Source organism: Salvelinus sp. IW2-2015, unplaced genomic scaffold (assembly GCF_002910315.2).
Source record: "Salvelinus sp. IW2-2015 unplaced genomic scaffold, ASM291031v2 Un_scaffold1595, whole genome shotgun sequence".
NCBI lineage: Eukaryota > Metazoa > Chordata > Actinopteri > Salmoniformes > Salmonidae > Salvelinus > Salvelinus sp. IW2-2015.
In genome coordinates, this window is record NW_019943018.1 from 56,781 (window position 1) to 69,449 (window position 12,669).

General features: G+C 42.4%; 1 protein-coding gene across 1 annotated transcript; it reads left to right on the forward strand.

Moving 5' to 3' along the window:
* Nucleotides 1-629: 629 nt before the first annotated feature.
* On the forward strand, nt 630-12,303 carry LOC112071363 (elongator complex protein 3-like). Its single transcript, XM_070439361.1, has 6 exons — nt 630-3,879; nt 5,258-5,466; nt 7,266-7,356; nt 8,739-8,817; nt 9,085-9,163; nt 9,306-12,303. Exons 1-6 carry the CDS (start codon nt 3,868-3,870, stop codon nt 9,316-9,318), a joined length of 483 nt encoding a protein of 160 aa, XP_070295462.1. The 5' UTR covers nt 630-3,867; the 3' UTR covers nt 9,319-12,303.
* Nucleotides 12,304-12,669: the final 366 nt, after the last annotated feature.

Here is a 12,669-nt window from a genome sequence, read left to right on the forward strand (position 1 = left end):
ATCCAGGTGAAAGATATGATCCCTTATTGATGTCACTTGTTAAATCCACTTCAATCAGTGTAGATGAAGGGGAGGAGACAGGTTAAAGAAGGATTTGTAAGCCTTGAGACAATTTGAGACATGGATTGTGTATGTGTGACATTCAGAGGGTGAATGACAAAAGCTTTAGGTGCCTTTGAACAGCGTATGGTAGTAGGTGCCTTTGAATAGCGTATGGTAGTAGGTGCCTTTGAACGGGGTATGGTAGTAGGTGCCTTTGAACGGGGTATGGTAGTAGGTGCCTTTGAACAGCGTATGGTAGTAGGTGCCTTTGAACAGCGTATGGTAGTAGGTGCCAGGCCCACCGGTTTGTGTCAAAAACCCACCAGCGTTGCAGTTCTTTTCACGCTCAACAGTTTCCTGTGTGTATCAAGAATGGTCCACCACCCAAAGGATCCAGCCAACTTGACACAACTGTGGGAATGATTGGAGTCAACATGGGCCAGCATCCCTGTGGAACGCTTTCGACACCTTGTAGAGTCCATGCCCCGATGAATTGAGGCGTTTCTGAGGGCAAAAAGAGGAGGGTGGGGGTCCAACTCAATATTAGGACAGTGTTCCTAAATGTTTGAAATACTCAGTGTGTGTATATAAGAAAATAGTTTTACAAGAGAGGATGATGTAGTTTGTCAGGATTTGTAAAAAATGACCTAAACATATTTGCACATGGATACTGCACTTTTTTATATTTGAGCAGAACTGCCCCTCCTTCAGTTGTCTGTCCCCAGATTTATTTATTTATTTTTTAAAGAAAAAGCTCCATTTTGTTTTTGTATGTACGGTAGCTAATTGTTCCACAGCATGTTGACTGGACCCAACCCATCGCCGTGATTCTCCATCTCTGTCTGCGTCCCAAATGGTTCCCTATTTAGTGCACTACTATTTAGTGCCCTATGGGCCCTACATAGGGGATAGGGTCCCACTTGGGACACTCGGTCTGTCTCCCGTTCTTATGAACCAGGTAGTCCTTCTGCCAGCCAGTCAGCCTGTGGTGACTCATAGCTTCACTTTACAGAGAAGAGTCATTTTACAGTGTTTTTATTGGGGTAGATCGTTACCGGTTGGCGTGAAACCGTAGCAGGCCAGACAATCTCCGTGAGGCTTCACTACTACGCCCTCCTCTCCTCTGCTCTGTTCGGTGTGCGGTTGTGTGCTCTGTTCAGTGTGTGAACATCGTTTTCACACTGTTGAGATGTATTGCACTAGCCTGGTTACTCATCCACTATAGTTGCTATGGTAGTGAACCGTGTGTATAGTTGCTATGGTAGTGAACATTTTTATCTGTGCAAGCCAGCACAGGATGGTTTGGCACAACAACAGTGTGATTGAGAAAAGGTTTAGGAGTCCATTCAGAGCCAGCTAGTGTAAAATGACCTCTCTTCTACAGCCTCTGTTATACGTCTGCTTCCTTTGTTCATTTTCAAATAGCTACCAAAACGTTGTTTAGTGTTGCTGCCTGGTAGCAACAGAAATCCTTTTCCAATAGAAATCCTTTTCTTAAGAACTAGATGACACGAGTAAGAGCATTACCCACCTTACAGTCGTGGCCAAAAGTTTTGAGAATGACACAAATATTAATTTTCACAAAGTCCGCTGCCTCAGTTTGTATGATGGCAATTTGCATATACTCCAGAATGTTATGAAGAGTGATCAGATGAATTGCAATTAATTGCAAAGTCCCTCTTTGCCATGCAAATGAACTGAATCCACAAAAAACATTTCCATTGCATTTCAGCCGTGCCACAAAAGGACCAGCTGACATGTCAGTGATTGCAGGTGTGAGTGTTGACGAGGAAAAGGCTGGAGATCACTCTCATGCTGATTGAGTTCGAATAACAGACTGGAAGCTTCAAAAGGAGGGTGGGGCTTAGAATCATTGTTCTTCCTCTGTCAATCATGGTTACCTGCAAGGTAACACATGCCGTCATCATTGCTTTGCACAGAAAGGGCTTCACAGGCAAGGATATTGCTGCCAGTAAGATTGCACCTAAATCAACCATTTATCAGATCATCAAGAACTTCAAGGAGAGCGGTTCAATTGTTGTGAAGAAGGCTTCAGGGTGCCCAAGAAAGTCCAGCAAGCGCCAGGACCGTCTCCTAAAGTTGACTCAGCTGCGGGATCGGGGCACCACCAGTACAGAGCTTGCTCAGGAATGGCAGCAGGCAGGTGTGAGTGAATCTGCACACACAGTGAGGCGAAGACTTTTGGAGGATGGCCTGGTGTGAAGAAGGGCAGCAAAGAAGCCACTTCTCTCCAGGAAAAACATCAGGGACAGACTGATATTCTGCAAAAGGTACAGGGATTGGACTGCTGAGGACTGGGGTAAAGTCATTTTCTCTGATGAATCCCCTTTCCGATTGTTTGGGGCATCCGGAAAAAAGCTTGTCCGGAGAAGACAAAGGTGAGCGCTACCATCAGTCCTGTGTCATGCCAACAGTAAAGCATCCTGAGACCATTCATGTGTGGGGTTGCTTCTAAGCCAAGAGAGTGGGCTCACTCACAATTTTGCCTAAGAACACAGCCATGAATAAAGAATGGTACCAACACATCCTCCGAGAGCAACTTCTCCCAACCATCCAGGAACAGTTTGGTGACGAACAATGCCTTTTCCAGCATGATTGAGCACCTTGCCATAAGGCAAAAGTGAAAACTAAGTGGCTCGGTTGAACAAAACATTGATATTTTGGGTCCATGGCCAGGAAATTCCCCAGACATTAATCCCATTGAGAACTTGTGGTCAATCCTCAAGAGGCGGGTGGACAAACAAAAACCCAAAATTCTGACAAACTCCAAGCGTTAATTGACTGCATGCCAGGGCAGATTGCAGAGGTCTTGAAAAAGAAGGGTCAACACTGCAAATATTGACTCTTTGCATCAACTTCATGTAATTGTCAATAAAAGCCTTTGATACTTATGAAATGCTTGTAATTATACTTCAGTATTCCATGGTAACATCTGACAAAAATATCTAAAGACGCTGAAGCAGCAAACTTTGAAAATTAATATTTGTGTCATTCTCAAAACCTTTGGCCACGACTGTACATCAGGGGTTTATCAAGTCTACCTGTACTAGACAATCACTCACTCAGTCTAACCTTTTACAATGTCAAGTGTCCACAGTCTTCAATAATTAGATGGTATATTATACAGTGGGAATTGAAAATGTTTAAAATATTAGCAATAATGACAGTATATAATTCAATAATTCACATACTGAGCTAAATTGTATGCTCAAGAATTTTGGGGAATTATTTCCTACTAAAACAATTCCTCAGCAAAAGATTGTGTTTATCAAGTACTTTTTTTCCCCTCAATGGTAGAGGTCAAAATGATTGACACCCTTAAAGGTCCTTATAAATCAACTAGTCAAAAGTTTAGTCCCATATTCATAGCACGCATTGACTACATCAAGCTTGTGACTCTTAATTTGTTGGATGCATTTTGAAGTTTGTTTTGGTTGTTTCAGATTATTTTCGGCCCAATTGAAATATACACCCATACCATTCCAACAAAGAAAAGCTGCTTTTTAACATAGTTAGTTAATTAAAAAAACATTTTTAAGGAAAATTATTTCTCTAATATTGTAATTAAATTATAGGTTTTATGTTCAAAGAAATCTTGAAACAGTGAAGTTAGTCTGATATCATAATAAGATCCCATGAACAGGGGAGGAGATCATCCTTCACCAGACCTCCTATCATCCTTCACCAGACCTCCTATCATCCTTCACCGGACCTCCTATCATCCTTCACCGGACCTCCTATCATCCTTCACCGGACCTCCTATCATCCTTCACCAGACCTCCTACTCGAAGATGTTTTGTGGATATGGGCCCCGAGGTACATCACTAACTGGTCCAGACCTCCTATCAGACTTTACCAGACTTCCTACCAGGCTTCCTACCAGGCTTCCTACCAGGCTTCCTACCAGACTTCCTACCAGACTTCCTATCAGACTTTACCAGACCTCCTATCAGACTTCCTATCAGACTTTATCAGACTTTACCAGACCTTCTATCAGACTTTACCAGACTTCCTACCAGACTTATCAGGCATCAGGTACTCTGTATCCCAGTAAAGGGGCCTTAAGAATTGCGCTCCCACTGTGTGCATTTGCGTGCGTGTTGGTATGATCGTAATCGGAGTGTGTGAGAGCAGGATATTTAATGGGGTATTTGGCCAAATGTCTCCGAGTCACTGTCCTGCTCTCCTATCGTACTAACACACACACACACACACACATACCTGCGTCATTGGCAGCTCCTGTTCTTTATCAGCTCCCCCCCCTCCTCACCTCCCCTGGAGATCACTCTGTGTTCTGCTGTGCTGCTATCACAGGACCCAGCTGGGAGGCTGTCGCTTGGGGCTAGGGGTGATAATGGATTCTCATTACAGTATGTCTGTCGACGTATCAGTTCCCAAGCTCTCGCTCTCTCTCTCTCTCTCTCTCTCTCTCTCTCTCTCTGTTATCTACCACTATGCACCTGGCTCCTCCGAGCCCCAAACAGGACAGGATTGTAAAATCACAAAAGTGCCCGCTATTCCAGAAATCCTAGGAATAAGCAGGATATCCGGGGTCCTCCAACTGGGATTTCCACAAAACCAGGGAATTTTGCAACCATAGATGTATCTACCACTAGGTAGTCTCCGACAGTCCCCTTATCCAGACAGGAAGGGGATTGGTGGTGATAAATATGAATCGGTCTGTCAGACTGACCAAATAGTCCCTCGTCACTCAGGCCACTTAGTGAGAAGTTGTTAGTTGTTTTTTAAATTTAATTTGACCTTTTATTTAACTAGGCAAGTCAGTTAAGAACAAATTCTTATTTACAATGACGGTCTCGGGAACAGCGGGTTAACTGCCTTGTTCAGGGGCAGAACGACAGATTTTTACCTTGTCAACTCGGGGGATTCGATCTCTCAACTTTTCGGTCACTGGCACAACGCTCTAACGACAAGGCTACCTGCCGCCCCAGGTCAGGATAGTTGTTTTGTGTGCTTCTCTACTCCTCACTACACACCATATCAACCTCACGGGAAATATGAGACTCAAGATGACTGGCCGGTTGCTTCAGACTGATTTATAAGTCCCTTGTCACTTGTTTGTCAAGTTCCAAACTCACAAAATCCTATTTCAACTTGTCCTATTGTGGGAAAGAGGCTCTTTTAACCTCCTCTTTAACACTTCTAGTATGTCTGTAACCTCTCTGCCCTCCAGGAGTTCGTTGAGAACCCAGCGTTCAGGCCAGATGGGTTGAAGCTGTACCCCACCCTGGTTATCAGGGGTACAGGTCTGTATGAGCTGTGGAAGACCGGTCGCTGTAAGAGCTACTCCCCCTCTGCCCTGGTAGATCCCCTGGTAGATCCCCTGGTAGATCGCATCCTGGCACTGGTGCCCCCCTGGACAAGAGTCTACTGCGTTCAGAGGTGTGTGGGTGTTATCGCGAGAGGTAGAGGATCTATAAGACCTAAATCACTTTGTAAAGTATGTACATTATAGTACATTGTAGGCATTTAGCAGACGCTCTTATCCAGAGCCACTACAGTAGTGAGTCATTTAGCAGACTCTCTTATCCAGAGATACTACAGTCAGTGAGTCATTTAGCAGACTTCTGCTCCACGAGCCACTACAGTAGTGAGTCATTTAGCAGACTCTCTGATCCAGAGCCACTACAGTCAGTGAGTCATTTAGCAGACTCTCTTATCCAGAGCCACTACAGTAGTGAGTCATTCATCTTAAGATCGCTAGGTGGGACAACCACGTCTGTCATTAAAGTATCTTTAGTAATTTTTGGGAAGGGACTCTTCTGTCCTAGCTTCAGGGGGATGCTGGTTCCACCATTGGGGTGCCAAGACAGAGAACAGCTTTATACCACCTATATTAAGTACAGTGCCTTTGGAAAGTATTCAGGCCCCTTGACCTTTTCCACATTTTGTTACATTACAGCTTTATTTTTTTTTTTAAGTAAATAAGTGATCAATCTACTGCCACAACCCCATAATGACAAAGCAAAAACAGGATTTTAATTTGTAAAAAATTCAAACAAATATCACATCTACATAAGTATTCAGACCCTTTACTCAGTACTTTGTTGAAGCACCTTTGGCAGCGATTACAGCCTTGAATCTTCTTGGGTATGACACTACAAGCTTGGCACACCTGTATTTGAATCTTCTTTCTCATGTTCTGAGAGTGCCTTTTGGCAAACTACAAGCGGGCTGTCGTGTGCCTTTTACTGAGGAGTGGCTTCCGTCTGGCCACTTTACCATAAAGGCCTGATTGGTGGAGTGCTGCAGAGATGGTTGTCCTTCTGGAAGGTTCTCCCATCTCCACAGAGGAACTCTAGAGCTCTGTCAGTGACCATCGGGTTCTTGGTCACCTCCCAGGCCAAGGCCCTTCTCCCCCGATTGTTCAGTTTGGCTGGGCGGCCAGCTCTAGGAATAGTCTTGGTGTTTCCAAACTTCTTCCATTTAAAATTGATGGAGGCCACTATGTTCTTGGGGACCATCAATGCTGTAGACATGTTTTGCTACCCTTCCCCAGATCTGTGCCTCGACACAATCCTGTCTCGGGGGCTCTACGGACAATTCCTTCGACCTCATGGCCGGTGTGTGTGTGTCTGTGTGTGCCTTTCCAAATCATGTCCAATCAATTGAATTTACCACAGGTGGACTTTAATGAAGTTGTAGAAACATCTCAAGGATGATCAATAGAAACAGGATGCACCTGAGCTCAATTTCAAGTCTCATAGCAAAGGGTCTGAATATTTCCATTTTTTTAGTTAATATATATATATTTTTTTTCTAAACCTGTTTTTGCTTTGTCATTATAGGATATTGTGGAGATTGCTGATTCTTATTTATGTGATTTAATAAATTTTAGAATAAGGCTGTAACATAACAATGTGGAAAAAGTTAAGGGGTCTGAATACTTTCCGAAGGCACTGTATTCTTATCTAATGCTGACTACTCCGTATGTATTCAACTTGGAAACTAGCCAATTAACTATTTTGAAGAAGTATGGCTCAGTTCCAAAATCCACACTTGGTGTGAAATCAACCCACTTAGTATGAAGTAATGTACTGCATGGGACATGCATTCTTAGTGGTATGTTGGCATGGACATTTAAAACATAGCTACCAATGCATGTTGTATGATAAGTAGTATTGCTATTTTGGATATTGGAACACGCCATAAACACACTCCTGTGTCTGTCTGTTTCTCAGGGACATCCCCATGTTTCTGGTGAGCTCTGGAGTGGAGCATGGTGACCTCCGAGAGCTGGCTCTGGCCAGGATGAAAGACATGGGGACGGAGGTGAGACTTAAACCACATGGAAATACATTGTATTAAGCAATAAAGCCAGAGGTCGTGTGGTATATGGGCGATATACCGCGTTCACTTTCATAATAATATTTCAAAGCCAACACCTTCAAAGCCAACACCTGCTTTGGCCGCCTTTCCTTCCAGTTCTCTGCTGCCAGTGACTGGAACGAATTGCAAAAATCGCTGATGCTGGAGACTTACATTTCCCTCACTGACTTTAAACATCAGCTATCTGAGCAGCTAACCGATCGCTGCAGCTGTACATAGTCCATCTGTAAATAGCCCATTCAATCGACCTACCTCATCCCCATTATTGTTTTTATTTACTTTTCTGCTCTTTTGCACACCAGTATCTCTACTTACACACCATCATCTGCTCATCTATCACTCCAGTGTTAATCTGCTAAATTGTAATTATTTCGCTACTATGGCCTATTTATTGCCTTACCACCTCATTATATTTGCACACACTAGACTTTCTTTTTTTCTATTGTGTTATTGACTGTACGTTTGTTTATCCCATGTGTAACTCTGTTGTTGTTTGTGTCGCTTTGCTTTATCTTGGCCACGTCGCAGTTGTAAATGAGAACTTGTTCTCAACTAGCCTACCTGGTTAAATAAAGGTGAAATTAAATAAATATTTGTTTATTTTTTGCATCATACTCGTATGTCGTCTCATTTACACATTTTTCAACATCCAGGACCAAAACTACACGTTTTTTAAATTTTTATTAATTATTTTTTATTATTAAACATTCTTAGTTTTTTAAATATAATCTCCATTATACACTGGGTCGTTCGAGCCCTGAATGCTGATTGGCTGACAGCCATTATCGATCAGGTATATCAGACCGTATGACAAAACATTTTATTTTTACTGCTCTAATTACGTTGGTAATCTGTTTCATAATAGCAATAAGGTACCTCAGGGGTTTGTGGTATATGGCCAATGGGTCTTAATGCTTTAATATACCACCCCCCCCCCCCCCGGGTCTTAATGCTTTAATATACCACGGCTAAGGGCTGTTCTTAGGAACGATGCGAAGCAGAGTATACAGCCTGGATACAGCCATTAGCAGTGGTATTTTGGCCATATACCTCAAACCTCCAACGTGCTTTATTGCTGTTATAAACTGGTTACCAATGTAATTAGAACAGTAAACAAATAGTTTGAGTCATATTAGTGGTATACGGTCTGAAATACACACGGCTGGAATGCTGTTTCAGCCAATCAGCGTCCGCGATCTAAACTACCAGCTTCATAATGATGTATATTTACGATACAATGCTAGGCCATACTATAGTTGGTCATACATAGTGTTAGTTGGCTAGTTTAGGATACATGATCATAATGTCTTTCTCTCATCCACTAGTGTCGAGATGTGAGAACAAGAGAAGTGGGAATCCAGGCGATCCATCACAAAGTGCGTCCCTACCAGGTTCCAACACCAGGTACACACACACACACACACACACACACACACACACACTAACCCTGGACAAATGTAGGACTACAGCCCAAGCTCTTGTTCCAACACAGCACTATTCAACTATTCCTAGCTACTAAACTAATCATCAAGACCCTTTTTTTTTTTTAAGTTGAATCATCTGTTTTAACATAAATGACAGTGATTTTAAGTTTACGTTAAGTCTTGTTTAATGAGTTTTTGTTAAGCTCCGTGGTTGGTTTATCTTTAATTTGTTCCTCCTGTTTTGCAGGGCTTTGGGATGATGCTGATGGAAGCAGAGCGGATCGCCAGAGAGGAACACGGCTCCGGGAAACTAGCCGTCATCTCAGGTGGAACAATTTTTCTCTCTCCTCCATGCCGAGGAGACGGATGGTCCAGTCTGTCATTTCTAATGCCTCTCTGTTTGTTCATTGTCATGCTACGCAATGTTTAGAATATTCTGTAATATATCACATGTGTCTGTGTTTTCAGGTGTGGGAACTAGGAACTACTACAGGAAGATGGGTTATGAGCTGCAGGGACCGTATATGGTGAAACACACCTGGAGGTGTCTGTAGTCAGACTGGGGAATGAAAACCTGTTTTAGTATCATGTCTTGTGCGTGTATTGGTAAAACAATATCTTTATTTATTACTAGTATGTGTTTGTTACCTTGGAGACGCTGCAGAGTACATGAACGACAATATGCTTGTGGTATCAGAGGGCAGAGGGAATTGGTCAGCTGATCCTAGATCACTTCTACCCAGAGTGAGTACAGCATACCAGTCTTAAAGAGCTCATTGCCAAAGTATCCTTTTATCTACTGACCCAGAGTCAGATGAGGCCCTTTATCTACTGACCCAGAGTCAGATGAGGCCCTTTATCTACTGACCCAGAGTCAAGATGAGGCCCTTTATCTACTGACCCAGAGTCAGATGAGGCCCTTTATCTACTGACCCAGAGTCAGATGAGGCCCTTTATCTACTGACCCAGAGTCAGATGAGGCCCTGTATCTACTGACCCAGAGTCAGATGAACTCATGGATACCATTTTTATATCTCCGTGTCCAGTATGAAGGAAGTTGCTAACTATCATTAGCGTAATGACTAGCATGCTAGCAGATACCCATAGACTTCCAGTCATTGCGCTAATGCTAGTTAGCATCGGCTCACAAAACCACCTATAACTTGCGTCGTACTGGACACAGAGGCATAAAAATGATGTCCACTTTAGTTCATCTGACAATGGGGAAGTAGAAAAAAGGCATCATTGCCAAAAATCCCGAAATATCCCTTTAAGCTTACGTTTTAAGGAACCAGTGGTCTGTGCTTCCTCGGTCATACACCCGTAGTTCAGGAATACTTTTATGAGAGTCTCTCTCGTCCAGCTTTATGAGAGAACTCTAGGAGGCTGTTTAGCTTCATGGGTTTTAATGAATCATGTTACCGGTGAGATGAGGAAAACAACCCGTATGAATCATGTTACCGGTGAGATGAGGGAAAACAACCCGTATGAATCATCCTTCATTGGGGCGGCAGCGTAGCCTAGTGGTTAGAGCGCTGGACTAGTAACCGGAAGGTTGCAAGATCGAATCCCCGAGCTGACGAGGTAAAAATCTGTCGTTCTGCCCCCCTGAACAAGGCAGTTAAACCCACTGTTAATAGGCTGTCGTTGAAAATGAGAATTTGTTCTTAACTGACTTGCCTTGTTAAATAAACAACAGACTTGGCACAATGGACAGTCAAGAGAGGACTTTCCCCACTGACTATAATCACATGGTTTTATTTTATAGAGCAGGAAATTAAATACTGTTATGCTTCTTTAAACCTTCTCTGTTAATCTGTGATTTCCTGTTTAGTTTTATTTCAAACATAAATGTTACTTTTGTTTTGGTGTTGGACATCTGAGCATCTGCTGTTTTCATGGGATAAAGTATATTTAACAGTTATTTTAAACGTAGATTCAGCGAAATTACATTGACACGAGCAGCACCGCAGACATTGAGATGAGTGAGATGCAAGACTTCTCTCTCACACACGGTCACTCAACTGTATCTGAGCATGTGCACGGATTGCTTCGCACTGAATCAGACTTAGGAAATTACACCTTTTCTTATGCAAGCCTTTCCTATGCTCTTCTCAGTTGGTATTCAGATTTGCCTTTATCAAGGTAAGGGGTTTTGCAGGCATGGTCCTCTTGCTAAATAAATGTAATTCGACCGCTGAAAACCCTCCCACTTGCTGGCCAACAGATTTTCATCGTGGAGTTTTCATTCAACAGGGTTTTCAGTACATTCATATTAAGCCATCCCTTTAAATACAATGTACCTTTTAATTAGATTTTTGTCAACAGACTCAATAGAAAATGATTCAGAATATAAGAGATCAATGAATATGCATATATTTAGATGACATCCTTTCATCTCCTTTTCAGCACCAACTGATATATTTAAATACTAATATCGTAGATTATTCAGGGTTAGGAAAGTAGGAATCAAAAATGGGTTTATAAATGAAAGAAAAATAAAACGGTGGTTTGATTCATTCTGACATGTGCCACATTCAGTTCTTTAACCCACGGGAATGTTGGGAGATTAGTGTGCGTAGAATTATAATATGGAGAATAGTGTACAATAGTAGGCTAGACCCTCGTCTATTGCCTGTACTAACCATGGAACCGTGATGACGCGGCCAAGTATTGCACCATGCGTCGGGTTCAGACTGTTACTGTTTGGTCTGCTCTCCGCTCCATAACTGATTGAATTAGCCTACGTGTCTTTAAAAAAAATATTATTCATTGTTACTAATGATCCTCAGCAACAACCACACGGCCGTGACGGCGTTTTACAGAGGAAGCAAATTAAGGTAAATGGGATGATAATGTAGGCTATAACAATTTGAAGGGAACTATAACATTAAATTGACAGTTGAATATGTGTGGTTATTAGACCTACTGACCTCCGATACTGAAAGTGACTCATATTTAACATGATGGGGAAACAAAGTCAGGGTCGCCTATAATTAAGACATCCCTGCAAGTTAAAAAGGCCTTTAAAATGTAAATTCTGCGTAATGGCACAGCGTTTCAAACTTTACAGTGGGATAGTTACTGCCACATGACTGGTTTCACATTTGTGATTTTTAAGGTCAGATAGATCTAAAAATAAGTGTCATTTATATTCACAATCCCCTTACCCAAAGGGATGACTCATTTACCTAGCGCTTATCAATAGCTGTTATCAAGTTGTAAATGACAGTGCACTCAGAATGGTGTTATTTCTGTCAGAAAACAATTAAGTAGATGCTTTCTCCACTTGGAACTGGTAGGTTTGCTAGACCTTATTCATGGTTTCCTCACTAGTTAAAGGTGGTAAAATTATTAGGGAATTAAGTCTAGACACGCCTCCACCCCACCTTCATTAATATGGTGTATCTGTAGACACACCTCCACCACACCTTCATTAATATGGTGTATCTGTAGACACCTCCACCACACCTTCATTAATATGGTGTATCTGTAGACGCCTCCACCACACCTTCATTAATATGGTGTATCTGTAGACACCTCCACCACACCTTCATTAATATGGTGTATCTGTAAACGCCTCCACCACACCTTCATTAATATGGTGTATCTGTGGACACAACTCCACCACACCTTCATTAATATGGTGTATCTGTATACACACCTCTACCACACCTTCAACTGGCGAGTGTAGAGAGTATAGGGATATTGTTATCCACGTCGGCACCAGCGATGTTAGGATGAAACAGTCAGAGATCACCAAGCGCAACATAGTTTCAGCGTGTAAAACAGTTGTGTCGGCATCGAGTAATTGTCTCTGGCCCCCTCCCAG